This window comes from Arachis ipaensis, chromosome B9 (genome assembly GCF_059453495.1).
Source record: "Arachis ipaensis isolate K30076 ecotype BB chromosome B9, ASM5945349v1, whole genome shotgun sequence".
Taxonomy (NCBI): domain Eukaryota; kingdom Viridiplantae; phylum Streptophyta; class Magnoliopsida; order Fabales; family Fabaceae; genus Arachis; species Arachis ipaensis.
This window is the reverse complement of record NC_142444.1, coordinates 54,555,078-54,575,087: the sequence shown is the minus strand read 5'-3', so window position 1 is coordinate 54,575,087 and position 20,010 is coordinate 54,555,078. Positions and strand designations below refer to the sequence as shown.

The following is a 20,010-nucleotide window of genomic DNA, read 5'->3' as shown; positions in this document are numbered from 1 at the left end:
CATTTATGTGTTGAGAAAACCTAATAGACATTGAATTAGCAACAAAATCATTTCTACATACAAAATGACTCAACTGAACACACTAACAATCAAGTGAATGAAAATGAGTAACTCCACTGAACTCAGCAACATGCATGTGCGGAGTAAAATGTTATAAACATTCATTCATCAGGAATAGTATTTTTGCATGCAAAAGAAGTCAAGTGAACATACTAACAATCAAGTGAGTAAAAAATAGCAACTCCACTGAATTGAATAAAAATAAGAATACATTTCATTTCAAGCCTTAGTTGCGCTGTAAAAATGGAATGAGAATACGTCGATCTACTAAACGAAGCAACTCTATCCAGTAAACCTAAAATGCAACTAGGAGAAACGGGAGATTACAATATTTAAAATTAATAGTAGTTTTTCTCATACCTTCGTCAGTCTCTGTTGCTGTGGTGGTTCATTTTTGCTTCTTTCTTGCAAAATCTTCTCGCGATTCTTCTCTAGTAGTGGTTTTCGCAAAAAACGTGAGTAAAGTTTGAGTGATTTTGAGAGAAATTCGAAGAGAACGAGCGGTTTCGTGTAGTGGTTTTGTGTTGAAGAAGAAGTAACGGTTTTTTCATAATGAAACGCGAATGAAGCAACGAGAGGTTTCGTGTCTCTTTGGCGCGTGGAGTCACGTTTTATTAATGAGCGTAAGTGAATTTGGGCTTGGGCCAACTTAAATAACTTGGATACACATTTTACATGGATGTGTAGCATGAATGTTTTGTTTTTTAAGAAAAATTATTACTCGATGAAATACAAAAAGAAAATCATTCTTAAGAATCAAATTTCTAATTTTCTTCAAAAGACCAAAAGGCAATTTTATCCTCAGTTAAAAGGTTTTACACCGAGTCAAATCAGGTGCCACACAAAATTCGCTTAGCCTTTTACAGCCACGCTGTTTCACTCATCTCTCTCTCTCTCTCTAACAACCTTTCTCAAGCTCCCCCAGTGGAAACAATATTAGCAGCTAAAAAGGTGCTACACATTCATTCGTCGCCACTGATTGAGGTTGGAGCTTTCTCATTATCTTTTTATTTTTGCCGCTTCTGCTATTACATTTTTTTTCTTTTCGTTTGGTCTTTGTTTGATCTTTTAGTTTAGCTTAGTTTCGATTCCTTCAATTGTAGAGAGAAATCTTATGCATCTCGCAATAAGTTAGTTATGCCGCGTCGAAATGCCTGCTCTAATAATTTTGTTAGCTGGTTAACGGTTCTAGTTTGTTTCGTTTTCTAAATTAATTTAGTTTGGTTAATATATATTGTTTTTTCTGGAAGTTTTTTGGGGAATGATTTCGGGTGTTTGAGAGAGGTTAAGCCAGGTTTGTGTTTGGTGATTCATTATGCAACTACGTGTTTGGATATGGATTCACATTTAAGAGCTCTGTGAATTGGGAGTTTGGAGCTTGGATTGAGTGAAAAGCTTGTGTCTGATGGACGGCTTTAGTTTGCAAAGACCAATGGCTAAGGTTAAACTCATTCAATGGTAGAAAAAAGAATTGTTTTATGCACAAGGTGAGAAGTGATTGGAAGACGGGAATTGTTCTTGGGAATGTGTTTAGTATATGTGCTATAGTTTGGCTCAGTACAAGAAAAGTATTTGCTTTCCTTTATTATTTTTTATTTTTTCCATTCGGGCTTTGGATATCATTGGAGCATTGCTGTCTTGGTAGGTTATTAGATGTGCTTGATTCATTTTATCATAAAATCCATGGGTTATGCTTAGTGTGTTGCTATGACAGGCAGGGGACTTTCCTGGAAGTGTTTGCACATCTCAGCGATGGTGCCCTTGAGATTTTAGAGTTGTTTTGTACTTTTGTTCTTCAAACCTTCTTTATAAGATAAAATGTAAAGTACTGATTTGGTCTTCAAGATTTTTGTCAAAAATCAAAATTGTTTCCAAAATTGTTTTATTTTCCAAATGTCCCTAATGTTGCAATAAACTTTCAAAGTGACCTTCCATTAAGAAATGTTAATTTTTAGACAAATTTGCTCCTAGTGAGTCCCCAATCATAATCCTAACCCTAAATCCAGATCACTAACTCTAACCCCACCCCACCCCAACCCCCACCCCTCACCACCACCCACTACCACCACCCCTAAACGTTAATTTTTAATTTTACTTTTTGTTCTTGATTGTAAGGATTGATGAACACTAGTAAATTCTTTCTTATGTTGGTGGCTTTAGTAAAGGTGGAATGTAGATTTGTTATTGCTGATGGTGATGGGGATAAATTTGGAGCTCCCAAATTGGCAGAGACATTATTTATTTATTTTTTTTTAAAAACCAACAATTTTGGTACCTTGTTATTGGGTCTGGTGTAACGAGTTCGTTTGAGGCAGACCGGTGCAGAAACTCCCACATTACACAGGGTTTGGGGAAAGATTACAGCCGAAGAGTGTAATGTAGGCAATCTGACTTGACAGAGGCATTTGCATAGCTTAAACCCATGAGCTTGAGGCCACATGAAGACAACTTAACCGTTGCTCCAAGGTTACCTTTCTAATGAGTCTGTTTGAGGCATTACCTTAAAGTTCAAAGTGTGGAAATCCTTGATCCAACAAGGTGACTTTTAACCTAAGATGCATGGGTACACTTTTTCTTTTTTAAACAAATATCCTTGAAGAGATGCATGGGCTCAATTAGAATTAAGTGGATCTAATCCAATTTCGAAGGTTTGTTCTTGGGTGGAGGGGTGTCACAATCATTTACTAAGGCCATCTACACCTTATGTATAGGCAATATGAGACTCGAACAAATCCCCCCTTCTCCCTGTTGACATATTGCACCGGACATTTTGAGTATAAAGTTTGCAGGATTGGATATCCGTGGATCGCTTATAAATAGCCGTAAGACGGGATCTGATACCATATCAGAATTGTGTCTAATTTATTATCAAAAGTTGTTTGAAGAGTTTCTCAGTTTATCATATGGATACTGGCTACGTATTCTGGTACCAGTACTTTGGTACACTTTGATGTACTCCATACATGTGTTTGTGTCTTTATGGTATTTCTTGGTCAAGCATTATAATAAGCCAATATCAGTCTAGTATTATGTTGGTTCATGCAAAACATCAAGTATTGACTTATGCCAATACCACCATTTTAAGCATTTGCTGTTACTATAATGTATATTGTGATGTTCAAGTGAAAACTTGGTATCAGATCACTATGACAATGCATCTTATTATTTATTTATTTATTATTTCTATTGTAACTTTTTAACAATCTAGATATCTTCTCTACTGGAATCTCAAGTTAGAATATTGTGGTACCACGTATGTGCAACTGCACTAGCTGGCGTTTCATCAACATAGCTTTTTATAAGGTCAAGGTGGTGGACCTAAGTTTTTATAAAACCCATGAGATGCAACAAAGTATTCAACTTTTGGAAATTATCAGTTTCTCATATTGCTAATCACTTAGTAAATTATTTAATTTAGTATTTATGCCATGTGAGTTGTACATGGTTGAAGTAAATTATTTAATTTAGTATAATACCATTTGTATTTTCTTTATTTACTCCTAGATATTGTCATAGATTTTGCAATGCACCGTGTGGGTAGTTCTGGTAACACAGCAAACAACTCAACTCGCCCTAGAAAGGAGAAAAGATTAACTTATATTTTGAATGATGCTGATGATACAAAGGTGAACTTATTATCTCTTTGTTCTGTTTCCATTTGTTTCTTTTAATTTCTATCTTTATCTCCAGGAATATTTTCTTTTACATTTGCCTATAAACCTGTCAGCTAGATGCAATTGATTATTTCCTTCTTAAGAGTTGACAGCATTATGTATGCATCACTTGGGTACCTAATTTTAGCTGGGTACTTAAAATTATACTGAGAGTGGTGTTATATAATGGATGCTTGCTCTGCATCAATCATGCATTCTTGTACATTCTAGTTTGTAACTTATTAAAATTTGAAAAATTTCTTTGTTATTTATCTTACTCACTTGAATGCTGGTTCCTTTCTGCAGCATTGTGCAGGCATAAATTGTTTGGTTGTACTCAAGTCTGCAGTCTCTGATGTGTCCGATTATCTCTTCACTGGGAGCCGTGATGGCAAGCTAAAACGATGGTCACTAGGTGATGATGCCGCGACGTGCTCTGCTACTTTTGAATCTCATGTTGATTGGGTAATTCTTATATTTATTCATTTTAATTTTCTTCATTTCCATTTATTAGTGACACTCGATTTATTAATTAACCTTCAAAAGATGTTTATTTGTTTTAACCTATGGTTACTCCTCTAATTATTTAACATTTTCATAGGATGGAATTTATGAGTATAAATGTTAATTATGCATGCATTGTCTTGCTTGAATAGCCAATCTCAGTGGTCATGTTGAAGTTGTATATAATGGAGCATGAGGTAGCTGCTTACTATGCAGTATATCTCTATTCCTCATTCATAGGATGTCTTGGATTGACCTGTTTATGATATCTGATTGAAATGTATATATTTTTCTTGTACTTAATCTTTAAGTTTGTAATGGTTGAATCTTGATATAGCATTTTTGTTTCATTTTGTAGAGTGCTTCATCAATTATACCTATAGTTAATGTACTTTTTAATTGCCTTTAGTAATTTCTTTTCTCTTCTTTTTCTTCCCCTTATGATATTACGATGTCAGTAGTCTTATTATAGTAGAAAAGTCAAATCTGAGATGGTAATGTAATAAAAGCCCCTTGGTCTCTGTTGCATACAGAAATGATTCTAAAATCACAATTGAAATTTGTTTGAATACTTAAAGAGAAAATTTCTAGTCTGTGAGTTCCTGAACTTCTCTTGACTGTTATTTCATCATGTGTCGTTTCATACTCTTTCCTTGTCAATGTCTTTTGTTTGGGTAAATATACCTCACAAGTGATTCCAGTTGCTAGTTTCTTCAGATCTTTTCAATTAAAGGCCCTTGAATGTTCACAATTACATGCTAAATCAGTTGAGATGGAAATAATGAACTCCTCGTGCCAACAAAGCATGATACTGACACAGTTCGTAAAAGAACTGAAGTATAATTTTAGCATTTATTCTTAATTTTTCAGGTTAATGATGTAGTTCTTGTGGGAGATGGTACACTTGTTTCTTGTTCATCAGATACTACCCTTAAGGTCTGTTGATTGCTTGCTGTTATTTTGTCTAGTCTATTCACTCTCTTCCCCTAGTATTCCCAGTTGATTTAACTCTTTTCTCCATTTAATTGGATTGCTGTATGTTTGTGCCAGACATGGAATGCCTTGTCCAATGGAGTTTGTAATAGGACACACTGCCAACACTCAGATTATGTTACTTGCCTTGCAGCGGCTGAAAAAAATGTAATGCATTTCAAACTTTCACATTGTTTTTACTAGCAGAACCAGCTAATGGTTCATGTTCTGGTTTGCTCTGTGCTTGAGTTAAATCTAATAGATAGTTTAGTTGACTTTAAAGTTTGTATCTTATAAAATCCATTTTCTAATCCTTTTATAGTCTAATGAATTTTAGAGCAATATCATTGCCTCTGGTGGCCTTGGTGGGGAGGTATTTATATGGGATCTTGAAGCTGCACTTGCTTCAAAGTGCAATGATATTATGGATGATGAAAATTCAAATGTTATCAATGGTTCTGGCAACTCAAAATCTACTACAGCCTTACGAAGCAGCAGCTCAAGTAACAGTATATCCTTGCACAGTACTCAAACTGAAGGATACATTCCAATTGCTGCAAAAGGCCACAAGGAGTCTGTTTATGCTTTGGCAATGAATGAAGTTGGAACCCTTCTTGTCTCTGGTGGCACAGAAAAGGTAGAGTGTTACATTCTATTGAGGCTGCTGCTTTTTATTTTGGAATTTAAACGGCGTTTAGTTGACTTATATTATATTGAATCTTATAATATATATTGTGTGATGTTGTCTCTACTATGAAGAGCATGGCTTATTTATTTCTACTTTATTTTCATCTAGGTTGTCCGTCTGTGGGACCCAAGATCCGGATCAAAAACTTTGAAGCTAAAAGGACATACAGATAACATCAGGGCTCTTCTTCTGGATCCTACTGGGAGGTTTGTTGAGTGACTATATAAATTTTCACAAAATATTTGACCAATTTCTCCATCACCGCCCCTTTCATACCAACAGTTGTTTACTGGGATTTGGGTTGAGCTTCCTCTTGTGCCTTGTCCATTTTATTTATTAATTTTAGATTCTATCTCTTCCTGATATGATTTTCCTCACATGGTATTTCTATATATTGCCACAACTTCTTGCAACTATGCAAGTAAGGAACAGTATTTTCATTGGCATTTTCGCTACATATTGCTATGGTTGATGGTATACTGAATGGTATGTTGTTTGGTGTATTTTGTATTGCATATGACTAGGCACCTTTCATTTCCTATATTTTGTTAGATTGAATAGCAAAGTACTTTTGTCATACGACAGCTAAAGATTCTTTTAGCATTCATCATGGCAGGTTCTGTATATCAGGATCTTCAGACTCTATGATAAGGTAGTGTGTGTATACATTGTAAAGTATTTTTGTTTATTATATCTGGTTGACCCATCTCGCCATTTTGCCGTATAGGCTTTGGGATCTTGGTCAGCAGCGTTGTATCCACTCTTATGCAGTTCATACAGATTCTGTCTGGGCTCTTGCCAGCACTCCTTCATTTAGTCATGTTTATAGTGGTGGTAGAGACTTTTCAGTGAGTGCAGTTTTCCTTTATAAATAACCTTTTTAAGTAATGATGCCTTGATGTGACATCTTCTATTGAAATCATGAGCACATGTTCTAATCCCTAATTCTTTTCTACCTCCAGTTATACATTACAGACTTGCAAATGAGGGAAAGTGTTTTGCTTTGTACAGGCAAACACCCCATACTTCAGTTAGCTTTGCATGATGATAGCATATGGGTTGCATCAACTGATTCTTCTGTTCATAGATGGCCTGCTGAAGGGCGCAACCCTCAAAAGATTTTCGAAAGTGGCAATTCTTTCTTAGCTGGAAATTTGTCCTTTTCGAGAGCGAGGGTGTCACTAGAAGGATCTACTCCTGTATGTTACATTTATCTCTCAATTTCAATTTTCCAATTTTATTATTTTGTCTACTAGTGCTGCACAACTCTGAATATGGGCTTCTAAAGATGAAGCATATTTGGCATTCCTTTGTAATTCTTCCTTTTTGGTATACACAGATCTATCTTCCAAAGAAGTTTCTTTTCAAATTTAGATGTTCTTTTGGTTTTGGGGAACTAATACTTTTGCATCTTGTTGCTGCCATTATAAATATCGTTAGGTTCCTGCATATAAAGAACCAACCTTGACTATTCCTGGTATCCCTGCTATAATACAGCATGAAGTTTTAAATAATAAGAGGCATGTCCTGACAAAGGTAATAATACCATTACCCATTAATAATTAATATTATTCTACTGTTAGTTTCATAATCTTTCTCTGTGTTATGCACACTGCTGATAAATGGCTTTCTTTATAGGATTCCTCGGGTTCAGTGAAATTGTGCGAAATTACTAAAGGTGTTGTTATTGAAGATTTTGGGAAGGTAAGAATTGGTGTTACTTTTGATGGATAACCTACACGTTAGTCTTGTTTGTAGGAATACGCTTAGCTATAGTTTTCATTATTTGCAAAGTTCTAGCTGATGGACCTCATTTGTGATTTTCAAAATATTTCATTCTTCACATGTGAACATTTAGGTTTCATTGGAGGAGAAAAAGGAAGAGCTGTTTGAGATGGTATGATGATATGCTTACTGATAATTTATACATGATCATGTTCTTTATTTGGTTTTTAGTTTAATTTATTCTGGCTTCTTTTTTTTTTTATATAAAAAAAAATTCTGTGCTGCTTCAGGTTAACATTCCTGCATGGTTCACAGTGGATACCAGGCTTGGAAGTTTGTCTGTGCATTTGGACACTCCTCAATGCTTTTCTGCAGAGATGTATTCCGCTGACCTTAATATTTTAGGCAAGCCTGAAGAGGATAAGGTAAATGGATGAATTATGAGTCATGTACCTCTCCTTCTTTTAATATTTCTTTACATATATATGATACGTGCTTCAAATGTTCGTGATATGAAGAGTTCAAGAGTTATTTAGAAGATATTTTAGTTTACATTTTTAGAATATTTTATTTAATGTATTTTGATTTTGTTTATTTAATTACTAGATTGGGCCTTATGTTTATGGGCTTTAGGGTTTTTTTTGTTTTAACCTAATAAGAGGTTATAAATACCTCCTTAGCTATTGTAGTCGTAGTATAGAATTTTTAGAGGTTTCAAAACCCCTTTTTGGTTTCGTGATGAAACCATGGTGTGGACAATTGAGGTTGAGGAGTCCTTCTCTTGTTGCATCGGGAAATCGGGTAGAAGGTTGAGGAGTCCCTTCGATTCAATTTCCAAACTATGGCGTTGACAAGTTAGGTTGAGGAGTCCCTTTCTTGTTGCGTCAAGAAATTGGGTAGAAAGTAGAGTGATTCTCTTTGTACTCAATTTCAACCTATCCTTTTTTGTTTTTATTTCAATTTCAATGTATCTTTTCTATTCAATTTCAATTCTTGTCTTGTTTATTTCTTTTATTTCCGTATCATTTGGATCGAAGGGACTCCTCAACCTTCTATTCAATTCCTCGATGTAACAAGAGAGGGACTCCTCAACCTCAATTGTCCACACCATGGTTTCATCACGAAACCAAAAAGGGGTTTTCAAACCTCTAAAAATTCTATGCTGCGACTACAATAGCTAAGGAGGTATTTATAACCTCTTATTAGGTTAAAACAAAGAAAACCCTAAAGCCCATAAACATAAGGCCCAATCTAGTAATTAAATAAACAAAATCAAAATACATTAAATAAAATATTCTAAAAATGTAAACTAAAATATCTTCTAAATAACTCTTGAACTCTTCATATCACGAACATTTGAAGCACGTATCATTCTCCTCCTCTTCAAAAAAGATTCGTCCTCGAATCTTGTAGGTGAAAAAAAATAATATATGAAAAGGACAATAATTATAAGGAAGATAATTTCTTTTTTTTTTTTTTGGTTTTTTTCTTCCTTTTTTGTTTTTTTTTTCACTTTATTCTTCTTCTTTTTTTTTTTAAATAATGAAACGCAAACAAAAACAAGAACACAAGAACAAAATGAAAGACGCGACAAACACTGGACTCTTTTTTTTATGATAAAAGAAGAACAAATATAGATTAATAAGAATTAATCTAATACCTGAGCTCTGATACCAAATGATACGGAAATAATAGATAAACATAAAGGCAAGAATTCAAACTGAATAAAAAGATACATTAAAATTGAAATAGAAACAAAAATGATAGATTGAAATTGAGTACAAAGAGAATCACTCTACTTTCTACCCAATTTCTTGACGCAACAAGAAAGGGACTCCTCAACCTAACTTGTCAACGCCATAGTTTGGAAATTGAATCGAAGGGACTCCTCAACCTTCTATTCAATTCCCCGATGCAACAAGAGAAGGACTCCTCAACCTCAATTGTCCACACCATGGTTTCATCACGAAACCAAAAAGGGGTTTTGAAACCTCTAAAAATTCTATACTACGACTACAATAGCTAAGGAGGTATTTATAACCTCTTATTAGGTTAAAACAAAGAAAACCCTAAAGCCCATAAACATAAGGCCCAATCTAGTAATTAAATAAACAAAATCAAAATACATTAAATAAAATATTCTAAAAATGTAAACTAAAATATCTTCTAAATAACTCTTGAACTCTTCATATCACGAACATTTGAAGCACGTATCAATATAACTATAACAATTAATTTGCAGCCTATGTAATTAATTAATAATAATAATAATGTTGAGTTTATACCGTTGTTGACATCGTTCATCTACATTCTTGTGTCATTGATTACAGTCAGTAAAACATAATGGTTTTCCTTATGTATTTATTTGGGTAGACAAAGATCTTCCCAATTTTATTCTTTGTTCCATAGTTGTCAAACCGGACTGGCTGATTTGACAGGAATACCAGTGAACTGGACCCCTGGTTTGATGTTTTGAGCATTCATGCAATTAAATAAACCAATCAGACCAGTAAAGCTGGTCAGAAATGCACATGTTAACCAGATGGGTCAGCAGTTGGGACATGCGCACATGACATCATGTTGATGTCATTGTGTGCGCGCCAATTATAAAAAAGTGGCTCCCCTGGGTTCAAGCAAGGGACCTTGAGGATGTGTAACAACTTGACAACCACTGGCTAAGCTGTTCCTTGTTATACAGTTATTATTTTATTATTATTATTATTATTATTATTATTATTATTATTATTATACATAACTAATAGATGATGGGACATAATGACATCGTTTGATCCATGTAGTTGACCCCACCTATTGGGATAAGGCTTAGTTGTTGTTGATAGTTATATATTACACAACTGATATTAAATTATATTTTTAAATATTATATTAATTAGTTTTATTTAAATGGTTCAACTAGTGACCCACTGGTTGAACCACTGAGTAACTCCAGTGTCTTGACTGGATCAATTGCTGGTCCGTGTCTGATAACTATGCTTTCTCCTGTCTGCCAGAATTATCCTTGCCATGTTCTAAATCATGAATGTAGTATTTATTTAAAAGTTATATTTCTGTGGAGGTTTTCTATTATGTGCTTCTATGGTTATCAGATGTAGGAGGGTTGTGGACTCATTGAGAATGCCAACACAGTCTACCAACTTTCGAAATTGGTACCTGCTTTAAATATATCACAGCAATTAATGATTGTTCCTGTTACTCTACAGGTTAACTTGGCTCGTGAAACCCTCAAAGGTCTCTTTGCTCAGTGGTTGATAGAACAAAAGAAAAGAACAGGAAGCCCAGCTTCTGCTAATGGAGATTTGAAGGATATTGCTACTAAATGTCATGCTCATTCAGGAGTTGAGGTTGATGGTAGTTCTGAGAATGATGCTATGGTTTATCCTCCGTTTGAATTCTCAGTTATTTCCCCTCCTTCCATTGTTACGGAGGGAACTCATGGAGTTCCATGGAGAAAGAAAATGACCGACTTAGATGGAACTGAGGATGAGAAAGACTTGCCTCTGTGGTGTTTGGATTGTTTATTGAATAACCGACTACCTCCTAGAGAAAATACTAAGTAACTTTTTACCTTCCGGTTCCTTTCCTTTTTGTAAAAAGATGCTGCAGGTAACCCATGCTTGTAGTAGCAAGGAAGAAATCTTGCTCACAGGCCGCCAATTTCCACATTTTGTTAACGCAGTGTGATTGATTGATATTTTCCCAGATTCAATATTAATTTTATTATAAGAGCTCAAAAGACATATCTTAGGTTTGCGGTGATGATTTTAAGTTTCTATTTTCTGAATGACAACTAGATACACTAACAAAACACAATTGTACTTACCATACCACTCTTAAGAGAAAATAGTTTGCACATTTGAGCTGTAAAAGTCTGCTTTCTCAATCCAATGGTATCTGATGATTGCTTTTCCATGTTGCTCATTGCATTTTTGAACATCTTTAACTTTTGTCCTTTCCAGTAAAGGATTGCTTTTATTTTGTTTGGTCTTACTTTTATAGACCTCTGCATAACTTTGTGGATTTGAGTTTCTGACCATGGTAGCAATTATGTCTGGAAATCTAGGTGATTATCATTGGTCTTGGACCAGTTGTATAATATTCTCTTTAATGTGAATTCTTTTATCTTTTTTGATAACATCTGCAGATGCAGTTTCTTTTTGCATCCATGTGATGGTTCAATTGCTCAGATCCTCACTCAAGGGAAGCTAAGTGCTCCACGAATATTAAGAGTTCATAAAGTAAGCTTTAGTATTTCATAATATTTGGCAAATGGAAATTGTTTCCCTCTCATTTCTATTGTTATTTTATCATTTAACTGACTTGATGGATTGTAAAGAAAGTTGGGTTGTGGAAAATACAGTAGAATCTTGCCTCAAATAATTTGGTCACATGAGAAGATTTGTAGAAGCCCCATTAAGAAGTTTAGATCAATTCGAGAATAGCCCAATATTAGAAGTATAGGAAGGCTAAAAAACGATACAAAAAGTTATAGCTGTTAGAATCTTGCACATTACATGGATGTGTAGTTGACTATGATCCTTTTTTCAAAAGATTTATTGCTTTGTTTCTAAATGCATTTAGTGAGCATATTTCACCTAGACAATTTTTTTTCAGAGCATTCAATTGAGCTATTCTTTCTTCTTTTACCTTTTTTCCCTAGGTTGTTACTTATGTTTTAGAAAAGCTGGTGCTTGACAAACCACTTGATAATGGGAATGCTGATGGAAATGTTGCCCCTGGACTTGCTGGGTCACAGATACAGCACCAAGCAGTTCGGGAGGGACCTACTCGATCTGGATCCAAGTCCTGGCAAAAGATTAGGCCTTCTATTGAAATTTTGTGTAACAATCAGGCAAGTTATATGTTCTCATAAATGCAGTCTAATGACAATGTAAATAATCAACCGTGCTATGTGCACTCAAAAACTCAGATTCCAAATCAGCCACCCATATAGAATATATGTTAGGAATGCAAAATACACATTAAAAGTGTCTAAAAGAATACAAATATGTGATCGCTGATTTTTTGTCAAATGGCGTTTTTGGTAAACAATAGAGTTTTCTAGGGGGTTTACTTAGGAAGTTTGTGATCTATTTTAATATTCTTAGCCTACACATCCATCCATTGATATGTTCTTTAGAATCCATTGGCTATCGTGATTGCAATTTGTTGCCGATTGTGATGTGCCATACACATTATAAAAGGCATATCATACTATTATGTACCCTAGTAATGATGAAAGTGGGAAAGAAGGTTCAAATGAGGAAGCAATAGAGGTAGCACCAGGGTCCAAGCCTTATTCAGGGAGAATTCCATCTTTTGAGGGACCACCAGATATGCAACAAATCCTGCCAGATGGTAGAGGTAGTGGGATGGGTGTGTGATCCTAGGGTAATTCTGTCTTAGGAAAGATAGGAGAGTTGTTTATATATAGGAATGGAAATGAGTTAGGGTATCCAGAAGAAAAGAATAGAAGTAAGAATACTAGAAGGGTAGTCTCTCGAATGCTACCATCACCATTTTCTTTCTATTATTTCTTGCATTTAAATATAATTCCAAAATCTACAAATTGTTATCACTCTGATTCACTCTCTATATAAGCCTGGTATCTAAAACGTGCTCTAGCTGCAGTGGAGGCTAGGATGGATTCGTTGGAGAGCCAGATTCTAGAACAAAATTGAAACATGTAGCTGATAATGAAGCAGCTCTAGGATCTAAGCAACTAGTGAACTCAGGAAGGGCATCGGCACCACACGGACTGAAGGAACCCAAACATGAATGAAGAAGATTAGAATGACGAGAGAACAGAGATTTTGGCTCCTATTCGTGCGGATACTGTGAAGGTGGGGATTCCATTGATTGACAGAGAGGATGCATGTGGATGGCTTGTCTGAGTAGGGCGATATGTTTTTTTGGGTTTCTCAGAGTTAGAAGCTCAATGTAGTGATTTCTCTGAACAGATAGGCTCTTGCTTCGAGTAGTGGGAGGAACAAACACAAGCAGGACTGTTCTAAAGGAGTTCCAACCAGCCGCTAGGAGCACTAGCGAACCCATTGGAACCATTGTTGGAGGTCCGACAGGTGGGGTCAATGATGCAATACCGCTGAGACTTTGAGTTAGTAGCTCGAACTCAATGAAACCTGGGAAACGAGATCCTCATGTATATTTTCATGAATGGATTGAAACCAAAGGTAAGAGCTGATGAATTGAGCCCATGCAATTGACAATCGTAATTTGACTTGGTGCGATATGGGTGTGTTTACACAAGGGAGATGAGGGGAAACAATGACGTGATCGGAAGGAGTAGGTCGAATTCGATTCTCGCCTCGACCTGACCTGGGGTTGCACTAGTGGGTCTAGCCCAGGGAAGACCCAGTCTATTGGGGCTAGCATCAGCAATTATAACCCAAACAAGGGAAAGGTGGCACACTTTTCCAATGAAGAATGAAATGAAGGAAAATGTAAGGGGTTTTGTTTCAAATTTGGAGGAAAATGGAATCTTGAACATATCTGTCAACACAAACAATATCAGATTCTATTGATGGGTGATAGAGTTTGAGAATCAGAGATAAAGTGAAGAGAGAGAGAATAGAGAAAGGATATTCTGTTGTATTGTTACCAAATTAATGCTCAGCTCAGTATATACATGGTTAGAACATATGGAGCAGAAGTGTCATTCCACTCTTTAGTTAGAGTCTCTAACAGGTCTAACAGATTCGGATCCATCTAAACTTGGACCCTTCTAGAACGTCTCTTCTGCTTACTCTATTAATGGGAGATGAGGAAGAAAATGGTGTTGCCGAGGAAGAAGACTTTAGCCATGTTATTGACGAGTTAGAGGGAGAATAACATAGTGGTGGACTGGTGGTGTTAGTAGGTTTAGGAGCTGAAGTCAATTTCATTTCTACTAAAGTAGTGCGAAAATTGTATCTACCTTTGAGGAAGAAGAGAACAAGATCACATGATTGTACTGAAGGAGGGTGGTGCTAAAAACCCACACGTATGTCCCTACAGGTATCCCCTTTGTCAGAAAAATGAAATAGAGATTATTGTGGATGAATTGTTGCAATCAGGTGTGATAAAGCCAAGTACTAGTATTTTTTCAAGTCTTGTTATTGTAGTGAAGAAAGAAGAAGTTTGGAGGTTGTGCTTAGATTATAAAGCCCTTAAGATAATCGTCCTCAATAAATTTCTGATTCCGATTATTGTTGAATTACTAGATGAGAGTGGAGGGATGCAGATTTTTTCCAAATTGCATTTGAAGTCCAGGTACCACCAAATTCAGTTGAATGAGGATGATATTCGCAAAAGAATATTTTGTACTCATGAAGGGCATTATGAATTTTTGGTAATGCCCTCTGGGCTTACTAGTTCTCCTTCACCTTCCAAGCCCTCACAAACAAGGTTTAAGGCCTTATTTGAGGAAATTTTTACTGGTTTTCTTTGATAATATTCTCATATACAGCCCTGACTCCCACTCACATGTTGCATTTGCGGACTGTTTTTGAGATATTGCGGCAGCAGCAATTATTTGTGAATATCAAGAAGTGTTGCTTTGCACCAGCCAAGGGGGTTGCTGTTGATCCAAAGAAAACTCAGGATATGCAAGATTGGTCTGTCTCAAACAACCTCAAGAGTCCAGGAGGATTCTTGGGATTGACTGGTTATTATGGAAGGTTTGCAAAGGGTTATGGAAAGATTGCATGTTCATTGACTCAGTTGCTCAAGAAAGACAATTTTCGATGGGGGATAGAAGCTCAAGAGGCATTTAAGACTTACAAGGATGCCATGACATCTTTACCTTTTTTGGCAGTTCCCTCATTTGAGAGTTTGTTATATGTAGGAGTGGAAAATTGAGGTAGCAAATCCAGAAGAAAAGAATTGAAGAATAGGAGAGGGGTAGTCTCACAAATACTACCAGCACTCTTTTCTTTCTATTATTTTTTGCATTTCAATATAATTCCAAAAACCGAGAAGAAATGTTATCACCATGATTCACTTTCTGTCTCAGCATTTCTGCACTACCCGGTTCTATTTCCTTTATGTCTTGTTACCAACTGTTACATTGTTAGGGACTCGGGTATTATGGAGTATCCATAATCCTTCATCCGATAGTATGAGATACTTGATGTTGTATATTTAAGGAGAGTGGTTCTTCTCCCATAATAGCTAGCTTTTAAGGTGGGCTCCCTACTGTCCTTAGATACTTAACAATAGTATCGAAGTTTTAGTTGTCGGCACCATAGAAAGGGATACCTATAGGCTGGATTAAGGTGACTACCGAATATTGATAGTCAACAGTCAATTGGCTACCATTTGGCCAATGTCGAATTGTCGATAGAGTGAAGCCGCTGTGAACGTTGGCTCTGTACGGGCGGTATATTGTTAGAGACTTGGGTATTATGGGGTTCCCAAAGTCCCGCATAGGATAGTATGGGATGCTTGATATTTAAGAAGAATGATTCTTCCCCATAACATCTAGTTTTTAAAGTCCAGTTCACCACTTTGCTTAGATACATAACACAACAACAACAAAGCCTTATCTCATTAGGTGGGGTCAGTTATGCTTAGATACTTAGCACATACCCTTAGAATTTTGCACTTTCTCCAATGTTTTGGATTATAAACTTCGATATTGGATGATCAATAGCTTTGATGTGGTTGGCCTTCTTATTGCAAAAGTCAGTTCCTATTCAGTTCTTTGCAAAACAAAATATGCTCCTAGTCCTAGTCAACAATAATACTTTTTTTAGGTAATACTTTATTGATCTTATTTTCACTTGTGATAAGAGGGCCAGCTAAATGAGACTTGAAGAGCATTTTTTGCCCCTAAAACATTTTATGTACCACAATGGCCTTTTTTTTTTTCCCAGTATAGTAGATTTGTCTAACTGAAACCATAGAACACTTAAATTGAAGCCTTAAAATTGATCTGAGTAATTGTATTTCATATGTAGGTACTAGTTTTAGCTTTGTTCATACTGACTGTTTTTACTGGATATGTTTTAGTCATGTTAATTAGTTCCCACCTTTTCCCAAATGATTGCCGTACCGATTACTTTTTTATATTGATTCTCCCAAATAAACTAGAGAGAGTTTAGTGATCGATGGCGTTATTGACTAATTAATTTATTTGCTGTTATCATATCAATTTTTCATTGAAGTATGGTTAGTGAACTGTTATTTGTTATTTCCAGATATTGCCTCCTGAAATGAGCTTAGCTACAGTAAAAACTTACATATGGAAAAGACAAGATGACCTAGTCCTAAATTACAGAGTGGTTCAAGGAAGGTGACAGCAAATTGCACTTTTCAGAGGTTGGATAGCTTCTTTGAGCTTTGCTTAGCTTTTCTCAGCTAAATCTGATATTATTGCTTTTGTGGCTATGTTTATTCATTGTTATAAATTTTGCTGTTAGGTGGAAGTGGAAGGTTTGGTATGATGGTATTCTGTAATCTATATTTTTTTGAGTCTAGCTAACATATGTCCTAAAGCTACATATTAAGGTTATAAATTAATTTTTTTAATAAAAATTATACAATAGTTAAGTTTTGGGTAAAGTAATTTTTTTGTTCCAAATGTTTGTGGTTTTTTTTTTCAAAAATACCCCTAACATTTAATTTCATTCAATTTTGTCTTTTTTTCAATTTATGTCAAAATTACCCTGAATATTAACTTCATCTAAAATGTGAGGGACAAAATTGAAACATTCAGGAGGTAATTTTGACATAAATTGAAAACGTTAGGGACAAAATTGAATGAATTGTAAGGATAGGGACAAAATTGAATGAAATTAAATATTAGAGGTATTTTTGAGAAAAATCATAAATATTGGTGACAAAAAATATACTTTACTCTTAAGTGTTCAATGCATTTATTATGTTTTCAATAAAGTAAAAAATTTAAAAATTTTTATTAGTAGGAAAGTTAACATGTGCACGAAGGCTCTGTTTGTTTGTTGTCTAGAAGTGGACATAGATATAGAGGCACAACAGTACATAGACATAAAAATACAAAAGTTTTAGATTTTGTTTGGTAACAAAACACACGACAAAACACAGAAGTTACACTCATCAAAATATCAAATTTACCCTCATCACTACCACCATCACCACTACTACCACCATCACATGATTCTTCATCATCTATAATTAACAAGAAATCATAGCCCAGAAAAATCACCATAACAATCTACCAAAATCAGAAAAATCGAAAGACAAGGAGGGAAATGAGGGAGGCAGCGGGAGAAGGGAGCAGGGGCAGGGGCCGAGGCAGAGGCAGAGGCGCAGCACATCTGCATAGAGAAAGAGTGAAGATAGGAAGAAGGGAGGCAGCGAATAGTGAGAGGGAGGGAGGAAGGATGACAGACTTTGAACAATGAGAGGGTGAGAAGGAGGAGTAGAGGCAGCAGATCTGGGTGAGGGCAGAGCGAGGAGTTGGCACAGACAAAGACAAAGACAGAGAGCCGAGGGAGAATGGGTGGGACGAAGAGTGATAGAAGGGGAGGACAAAGAGAGGAGGACGCAATGGCGGTGGTGGGGGTGGGGGTGATGGAGGGAAGGGGCAGTGGTAGAGGAAGGAGGAGGGAAGAGCAGAGAGTGGTAAAAAAAAGAAAAGGAGAGGGGGGGGGGGGGTTAGGATTAGGATAAAATTGGCAATTTGGAAAATAATTAGGGATAAAAGTGTCAAAATTCGTGTCTTATAAATTGTGTCTTAGTGTCTCAGCTTGAAAGGCAGACAGTGAAGATATGTATTTTGTGTGCATTTGTGCGCTACTACGTTCATAAAAAATCTGTGTCTTAGCAGTAGCAGACAAATAGTAGGATGTGTCACCGTGTCTATGTCTCTCATGGGCATGGAAAATTGGAAACTAACCAAACACTGCCCAAAGGTACATAGTAGCTAAACGATTTTTTTTTTTAACTAATGCAAATGTTGTTCCCAAGTTAAATAATCTGGGGTCATAAAAGAACTTAGGCTTTTGAAAGAGAAGTAATTTTGGCAGAGTGTTGATCATTAATGTAGTCTTAGTAGGATGAATTGTGTATAAATTTAAATTATACCGACTCTATATCATTTGCAGGTCTTCTTTCTCGTCATGATTTACAGACTATTGTTATTAATACTTGCAGCTTTTCTCGCTATTGTGTAAACTACTTCTGAGCATTGATTCTTCTTGGGAGGCCCCTTTGATCTGTGGCTTCATGGAAGATTTGCAAATCCACACTGACTGATCATCAATTTTTTAGTGGTATTCTTCAAACCTGCTTGGATAGATTCTACTTTATTAGAGAGCTGTTACTATAAATTTTGAATTATATATCCAGCTGGTTTGCTTTCTTTCAATGGAGATGATGGAGTCATGGAAGTTTTGATCCTTGCAAGATGTTTTCTAATGGACTCTGTTGAGGATTAGAGGGGATCATGCTCGAGCTGGCATATATTCAAGTAGGTAGAAGGTTTAGATATGACAACGAAAGCATTGTACATTTGACTTGTGCTTAATACATAGCCATAGAAATTCTGTTCTCAAGGTGTATCTTCATATCTTCACTTGTTCTGCTTTCTTTGGTTTTGAAATTTTGTCGATTTTTCTAATTTTTATTATTACATTTAATTGTTCAGTTTCGTCATTTGATGTTTACTGCTAATGCTAGGCTTCTCTTCTCAGCTATCCTCAGTTCTTTCATGGGATTTAATCTCGTGCTGATGTTCCTTTGTGGTTTATACATTGAATTTTCACTCCGAAAGTGTATTCGTGTTTTCTCAGTCTAGAAATTTGTAACTGGAAACTGGAATAACACGGGACTTTTTTTTAAAAAAAAAAAATGTTATTGCATTCCACTGATGTTTGCGAGATTTTTTATTCTAATTTAGGTTTTTCTTTTTAATTTAAAATATATTTGTTTTTACCACTACTCATGTTGTGACTAGGCCACCCAATTCAGCTGAATCTGCAATAAAGTAAACTAGTAAATAAGGTGTAATATAGAAGGAAATGAAGTGTTTTCTTTTTGTATATTCTTGTTTTGGTAAGTTGTGAAATAGAGTTGTGTGAGACTTGGTAACTGAGCTACCAAGTCATCAGGTACACTAGTTTTAGACTTTTAGTAAATAATACTACTTTTGCTCTGTAGCCAATCAATCATCCGGCAGAGAACATGGTTGGAAATTTTGAATGGAAACTGATATTTCAGTGGTAATGGAAAAAATGGATATCACTATCTGTGATTAACTAGAATATTACAGCTCATGATAAAATTATGGCACATAGTTCATGTTCTAACCGCCTTTTCTTTAGTTTTTTTTTTTTTTTTTTGGGTAATTTTTATAGTATTTTTCAATTTCATCATATATTCTAATTCTTGATATTCCTTTCGTGATTTATG

General features: G+C 35.5%; 1 protein-coding gene across 3 annotated transcripts; it reads left to right on the top strand.

Moving 5' to 3' along the window:
• Positions 1–811: 811 nt before the first annotated feature.
• LOC107617892 (uncharacterized) lies at positions 812–19,295 on the top strand. 3 transcript variants are annotated; one of them, XM_088498500.1, is made up of 20 exons: positions 812–1,044; positions 3,577–3,686; positions 4,020–4,178; positions 5,088–5,153; positions 5,268–5,357; positions 5,527–5,826; positions 5,986–6,083; positions 6,494–6,529; positions 6,605–6,725; positions 6,840–7,076; positions 7,318–7,413; positions 7,516–7,581; positions 7,736–7,774; positions 7,893–8,027; positions 10,824–11,176; positions 11,765–11,858; positions 12,281–12,472; positions 16,818–16,938; positions 18,754–18,872; positions 18,949–19,295. In XM_088498500.1, exons 2-18 carry the CDS (start codon positions 3,585–3,587, stop codon positions 16,914–16,916), a joined length of 2,283 nt encoding a protein of 760 aa, XP_088354626.1. In that variant the 5' UTR covers positions 812–1,044; positions 3,577–3,584; the 3' UTR covers positions 16,917–16,938; positions 18,754–18,872; positions 18,949–19,295. The 3 variants fall into 3 exon arrangements, with proteins under 3 accessions (XP_088354626.1, XP_020968038.1, XP_088354627.1); XM_021112379.2 differs by having other exon boundaries at positions 897–1,044; positions 3,565–3,686; XM_088498501.1 differs by lacking the exon at positions 812–1,044 and having other exon boundaries at positions 3,445–3,686.
• Positions 19,296–20,010: the final 715 nt, after the last annotated feature.

What these genes read in the sequence shown, in the direction of transcription:
- LOC107617892 (XM_088498500.1), top strand. Translation starts at nt 3,585, where the DNA reads ATGCACCGTGTGGGTAGTTCTGGTAACACAGCAAACAACTCAACTCGC. An exon ending in TTGAATCTCATGTTGATTGG is followed by an intron (nt 4,179 to 5,087) that starts GTAATTCTTATA and finishes TTAATTTTTCAG; the next exon opens with GTTAATGATGTAGTTCTTGT. An exon ending in TTATTGAAGATTTTGGGAAG is followed by an intron (nt 7,582 to 7,735) that starts GTAAGAATTGGT and finishes GTGAACATTTAG; the next exon opens with GTTTCATTGGAGGAGAAAAA.